Source organism: Eurytemora carolleeae, unplaced genomic scaffold (genome assembly GCF_000591075.1).
Source record: "Eurytemora carolleeae unplaced genomic scaffold, Eaff_2.0 scaffold2195, whole genome shotgun sequence".
NCBI lineage: Eukaryota > Metazoa > Arthropoda > Copepoda > Calanoida > Temoridae > Eurytemora > Eurytemora carolleeae.
In genome coordinates, this window is record NW_019398093.1 from 9,409 (window position 1) to 16,327 (window position 6,919).

At 32.5% G+C, this 6,919-nt stretch overlaps 1 protein-coding gene across 1 annotated transcript; it reads right to left on the bottom strand.

Moving 5' to 3' along the window:
- Positions 1-648: 648 nt before the first annotated feature.
- LOC111716794 (uncharacterized) lies at positions 649-4,665 on the bottom strand. The gene is made up of 6 exons (XM_023492277.1): positions 4,201-4,665; positions 3,693-3,799; positions 3,263-3,347; positions 1,623-1,630; positions 1,020-1,022; positions 649-869 (listed from the first exon to the last, which is right to left on the bottom strand). The coding sequence occupies exons 1-6, from the start codon at positions 4,281-4,283 to the stop codon at positions 649-651; spliced, it is 507 nt and encodes a 168-aa protein (XP_023348045.1). The 5' UTR covers positions 4,284-4,665.
- Positions 4,666-6,919: the final 2,254 nt, after the last annotated feature.

Sequence of the window (6,919 nt, forward strand, 5' to 3'; positions counted from 1 at the left end):
CCAAGATTTTTTAAAGACACCTTAATAATCTGAAGTACACATAAACTTCTTGTTCTTCAGCCAATGATTATTTACGTAATTTTATGCTATGGCTTATATTAATGTTAGAGACACCTAGCGGCCATATACTTAACTATAATATAAAACTAAAACAAATAACTGCGCCGATATAAATATAATAAACGAACATCTGAGAAAATCCTATAAGACACATAAAACCCTACCCTACCCTCCCCCCTAGCTATCTTATTTATATCATTTCTGTAACTTTATGTTGATTCTTAGATGTTTAATCTTTATTAAAAATTATTATAACTGATCTACTAAACCTATAAGACTTAGAAGTTTTTTTTTTTTCTGAAAAAAAGAACAATAAATATTTCGGATAAAAATTCACAATATAATAATCAAAACATTAAAAGTAAAAGAGGGTTAAAACTGTATCTCTGTAGTATGGAAATTGGAGATCTCTGTCTTGCTGGAGAATCGGGATTATATAGATGCGTAGTTGGACTGAGACAAAGGATTATCAAATGATGGTTTGATCCTCTTCCTGTAACGTTCCTTCATGGATTGGGCACATCGCTTGAGTACTCTTCTCTCCTCCATCTGCCTCCACAAGTGAACCTCTTCTCACAAAATTTAGCACTATCCTAGAACTCCGTGCTCAGAGATTATAGTCTCTTGGCTACTCCTCTCCTGTAGTCCGTCTATACTTGGAGCATCCAGGAGATGATCCAACCTTAGGAAACAGGATGCAATCTGTGTAGTCCCGCTCAGTACCTTGAGCTCAGCTTGGGAGGCGGAGAAATTGAACTCATAGGATTTGTTCGTTAAATCTAATATTTCTCCAGCGGATATGTTGTAATCTGAAATCGAATCAAATCAAATCAAATCAAATCAAATCAATATATTAAATAAATGCTTTGTATCCGGATCCGTGATATGCGCAACATTTTGGTCTCCTGGATCTGGATCTGAAAAAATATGCGTCACTTTTAGAAGATGAGAATTCTTACCTCCTGTAACAATATTTTGTTTAGATTCTTAGATGTATTTGTAGTCTCGACAGAACTTATGTTTCAAAATTTTTGAATCATAAGTTCTGCCCAGACTAGTCATTAGTCTCACTAAATCAAAATATATCAATTGTTGATTCAATCAATTATTAATCTTTTTTTTTACAAAAATGGCTCTTCTTATTCTTATTATTATTCTTCTCATTACTTCTGGAGTAAATTATAATTTTTTATCAATAAGGATGCAAAGAAAAAGATTAAGTTTGATCAGCGCATAAAAGAAGAGAACCACAGAGACACCTATTAGTGAAAAACGGAACTTGATAATTATGTGATGAAGTCCTGAGAATTTACATATCAGGAATTTTCGGAGAAATATGCCTGAAATATATATATATATATATATAAATATATATATATATAATATATAAAATTTCGTCTTCTGAAACTGAGATTTTAAATGACAGGGTTTTAAGGGTTTGACGACGAAAAAAGGAAATTTTCATTGTAAAACAATGTCATATAATGTCGTCTTCACTCATTTTAAGCCATTTCTTGAAATTTGTGTTTAAATTGCGTACTTTCACTAGGATAGCGTTATACTTGTGTTCCTTAAAACATGTATAACATATAAAAACTTACACAAGCTGTATGAGAATAATTATTTTGTTAGTCAACAGTAAAAGAGGAGTAAAGCTGATCTGGAGATCTCTAGTGAGACTAATGTCAGTAGTCTGGACAGAACTTATGTTTCAAAATACATCAATTTTTGATTCAATAATTAAACTTTTTTTACAAAGTAAATTATCATTTTTTAACAATAAGGATGCAAAGAAAAATATTTAGTTTGAGCAGTGCATAAAAGCAGAGAACCTCAGAGACACCTATTGGTGAAAAACGGAACTTGATAATTATGTGATGAATTCCTGAGAATTTACATATCAGGAATTTCCGGAGAAATATGCCCGAAAAATATATATATGTATATATATATATATATATATATATATACATATATATATTTTTCGGGCATATTTCTCCGGAAATTCCTGATATGTAAATTCTCAGGAATTCATCACATAATTATCAAGTTCCGTTTTTCACCAATAGGTGTCTCTGAGGTTCTCTTCTTTTATGCACTGCTCAAACTAAATCTTTTTCTTTGCATCCTTATTGATAAAAAATGATAATTTACTTTGTAAAAAAAGTTTAATAGTTGAATCAAAAAGTGATATATTTTGAAACATAAGTTCTGTCTANAAACAATGTCATAAAATGTCGTCTTCACTTATTTTAAGCCATTTCTTGAAACTAAAAAACAAAAAACGGCTCCAATAAACATTCTTGAATTTTTATATCAATGTTTATTTAAATATTTTAAATAAATATGACACCTTGCGGAAAAAAAGTTAACTTTGGAATTCCGCATTATCTTTATGATCTTTATGATAAAGTTCATTTGAAAACGAAAGACGAAAACGAACATCTGAGAAAATCCTATAAGACACATAAAACCCTACCCCACCCTCCCCCCTAGCTATCTAATTTATATCATTTCTGTAACTTTATGTTGATTCTTTGATGTATTTGTAGTCTGGACAGAAATTATGTTTCAAAATTTTTGAAACATAAGTTCTGCCCAGACTAGTCATTAGTCTCTATACATACATTATATTACATTCATTCCATTACATTAAATTACAGAACTCTATGACCTACTTTTAAACTTTTTATTTATCAGGTCACAACAGTGCCTTTCAAAACCTGTACTTTAAACTGTATCTCATTATTCTTTGAATTGAAAAGAAAAGAGAATAAATTAAATTAAATAAAAAGAAAATTATAAAATGTAATGTACCCAGCAAGCCAACTTGCGCAAAAAGAGCGCAATTTAAGCGTCACTTTTAGAATTTTTACCTAAATTTTGCAAAGAGGTTTTGGTTCTTTATACGTCATGAAAGACAGGACTGACAGAACCTCTTCCAGAACCTTCCTTGAAGGAAAATACAAAAACTGTAATATTGTAACCTTGGGGATTCTACTCAACACTTTTAAAATTTATCAGTTACCAAAATCAAAATCAAATTTTATAAAATAAAATTGGTAACATTTTCAGACATATATTTAAATGCAAATTAACAGCAATTCATTCTTCTCCTCCTTCTCCTTCTTCTCCTCCTTCTCCTCCTCCTCCTTCTCCTCCTTCTTCTTCTCTTCCTTCCACTCCTCCTTCTCCTCCTTACTTGAGCTCAGCTTGGGAGGCGGAGAAATTGAACTCATAGGATCCGTTCGTTAAATCTAATATTTCTCCAGCAGTGATGTTGTAATCTGAAATCGAATCAAATCAAATCAAATCAAATCAAATCAATATATAAAATCCTGGATCTGGATCCGAAAAAATATTCGGATTGACGGATCCGGATTCAAGGGTCAAATTTTAACAAAAAACCGCAAGAAAACTTGTGTTCCCAAAACCCAAATTTCAACTGTTTAAAAAAGAGAGATAGTCATAACTTCCCCTATCTCTATAAGGTTCAACAAGAATAAAGCATAAAAATAAGCGAGAAAAAGAGGAAAATAATTTTAAATTTTTTCTTCTGTTCCTAAGCACTGATATAAATAAACTAAAATCAATCATTTTTAGGGGTAAAAATAAAATATGAGAATTCTTACCTCCTATAACAATATTTTGTTTAGATATTGGCGGATAACAATATTGGATTGATATATTGGAGAAACTTTCAAGCAAATTTATTTCTACCAGGTCGATAAACAGCTTTCTAAACAAATAAATTTTATCGTATTTTTATAAAAGAAATAATCTATTTTTGGGAAAATGTCTCAAGAAAATTTGAAAGCTAAAGTTTCATATTTTATAGTCCAAAGCCACAAATCTCCTTATAAATTCTAATTTTGAGGGGCCCAGAAACTTTTTCTTTAAAATATCAGATTTGACAAGTCAACCATTTTTAAACATTATCAAATTGATCTCTTTTATTCTCAACTAGATCTTTTGAATTCTCAAATTGACCTTTTCAATAATTGATATTTTGGTTTCTTAAATTGATCTGTTGTATTGTTAAATTGATCTGTTGTATTCTTAAATTGATCTTGATATTGAGTGGCAACTGCCATTTAGTTCCTGCCACTTTCTTAAACGTTAAACAAGTTAACAAGTTACCTGTCAAATTTTTTGGTCATGCTTAGGGCAACTGGCTGGGGTGGGGACATTTTCCGAGATTTCGGAGGCGAAGACATTTTCATAGATTTTGGCGGCGGAGGCGAGTTGCAATCCCTCTCATCTGGATCTTGAAACGTTATATCCGCCCAAGGGGGAACAACGGCAGGTTTGGGCGGCTTTGTTGGCGGAGAACAATGGCCCTCTTCGTCAAGTTTAGAACCTTGAAAAATAAAATAATTTTTTTCCAAGGTTTCGGCAATCCTGTACTAGGATCGTGTCTCAGTTTTGTCAGTCCAGAATCAGTTTTTTGTGTAGGTTCGGGTCCGTTTACTTGATGGAACGGAGAACCTGGAGTAGGTTTGGGCTGAAGAACTTGCGACGGAATATGAAGGGAATTTAGTTCGTGAGGTATATATTCTTTATGTATCGTAGTTTGTTCAATTCTAGAATCAGGATCAGAGGAGGACGAGATGTAGGACAGCAAGGATGCAAGACAAACAAATATAAACTACGGTATATAACTGCCCGCTTCCACGCGAGAAACTTGCGCCTGCGCAGTCGGTCTGGAAACAGCTTCTAAAACTAGTTTTTTCACAATACGTTCTGTACAGATCCGCAGGGAGAACTCAGGAATTCACAGGGGCACCACATAGACTGTGTACACGGAGCATGGCTCGCGTAACATTTAGTAATAAACTGTATCTTATCTTATTCAAGTCCCCCCCCTCCCCCCTCTTCCATAGGCCCTAGATATAAAACTCTGTCCAAATTATAATTTTATTATAACGCAGTATTGATGTTAACATTTTCGTGTCGTAAAAAAATGGGAGAAAAGACTTTTAGTGAAACAATTCTTACTTTATGGTAGTCTTAGATACGGAACTAATGGATTCAGGTTCCTCTTGTAGTTCTATCCAAACTCCTAGTTTTAGCTGAGGAGCAGGTTTATCCTTGGATCCGAGTAGAGATACAACACTGGTTTCATCCATCCCGGAGTCAGCAGGAACCGCATTCGCTCCCTTCTAAGGGACATCCTTAACCATAGGCAAAATTTAGTGTAAATCTGCCATCTTTAACTTCGATTTAACATTACATAACATCTAAAATATTGATTTTCTTAATTTTCACGTAAAACAAACAACTGCGTCGATCTGCCGTCGTTTTAAATAATCGTAAAAATATATTTACTGATCAATAAGAAGTTAACTTTATAATTCCGCATTATCTTTATGATCTCTATTATAAAGTTCGTTTGAAAACAAAACAAAAAACGAAAATTGAAATTTTAGAAGGACTAATACCGGAGCATAGAGCAGATACCTCTAGAGTTATTATCAGTTCAGAAAACGAGGTTTCAGAAGCAGAAAGTCAAGATTCAGATGTTTTAAGGAGAGTTCGGAACCCTACAAGGTTTCAAAATAACGCTATTAATCCGGTAGTAAGAGGCAAATCCAAGAATATAGCTGTTTAAATGCCGGAGGGCCTGCCCAGTGATGTCGACAGCAGTTCAGATATTAAACAAGTTATCTCATTATTCTTTGAATTGAATTGAAAAGAGAATAAATTAAATTAAATAAAAATAAAATTATATAATGTAATGTAATGTACCCAGCTAAACCTATTTTTAAAAATTTGATTTTTAAAATTTACATTGTATTTATAAAAGATATAAATCTAATTGTTTCATATGACACCTTGCGGAAAAAAGTTAACTTTATAATTACGCACAACTTTATGATCTTTATGATAAAGTTCGTTTGAAAACGAAGCAAAAAACTAACATATATAAATATCTTCAAGGCACATACTACATTTGCATAAAACTCTGCCCTCCCCCTTAGCTATCTTATTTATATCATTTATGTAACTTTATGTTGATTCTTAGATGTATTTATTCTTCTTATTCTTATTCTTATTCTTCTTATTACTTCTGGAGTAAATTATCATTTTTTATCAATAAGGATGCAAATAAAAGATTTAGTTTGATCAGTGCATAAAAGAAGAGAACCTCAGAGACACCTAGTGTTGAAAAACGTAACTTGATAATTATGTGAGGAAGTGCTGAGAATTTCTCAGGAATTTCTTGATCTTTCAACATCCCCCCCCCCCCCGAAGAGCCTTATACTTAATTTGACATATAGTGACTTCCTATCTCCATGAATTTAATCAGGCTGCCCAACAATTGACCTATGCACAGTAATATAGTAGTACAAGAAGACAGGAGTTTTCAAACTCTACAAATAATTATTAACAAAAAGCTTAAAGGTTATTATAAGGCGGTTACAATGAAGTTTTCTGTACTCAGCGTATTTTTGTTTGAAATAATTAATAGTAGAAACATCTAGATGCAATGTTATAAAAAAAGTATACTTTTAATGAAAAATTATGTAAAACATATCATGTCGAAAACAGAGAAAACTTATTGTCATGGTTTTATCAGAGACAAATGCAGAACTTTGAGAATTTGATCGGAACTATAGAGACACCTACATTGTGTTATTTAAACTAATTCTAGTTTGACTGCTCTTCTCGATTAGAGTCGGTAAAACAATGTCATAAAAGGTCGTCTTCACTATGTAAATCAATGTAATACAGGGGGGGTGAAGTTGACCCACCCCCGCATATCCTGGTTTTCAGATACCCCAGCAGATATAGGGTTAATGTAATTTGGCTTTAGACAAATATAAACGCAGAAAATAGGGTAATTCACTTAGGAATG

Coding starts and splice junctions, on each gene's coding strand:
- LOC111716794 (XM_023492277.1), bottom strand. CDS start 4,283: ATGAAAATGTCTTCGCCTCCGAAATCTCGGAAAATGTCCCCACCCCAG. Junction 3,800..4,200: donor ATGACCAAAAAATTTGACAG/GTAACTTGTTAA, acceptor TTATTTGTTTAG/AAAGCTGTTTATCGACCTGG. Junction 3,348..3,692: donor ACAAAATATTGTTATAGGAG/GTAAGAATTCTC, acceptor ATTCGATTTCAG/ATTACAACATCACTGCTGGA.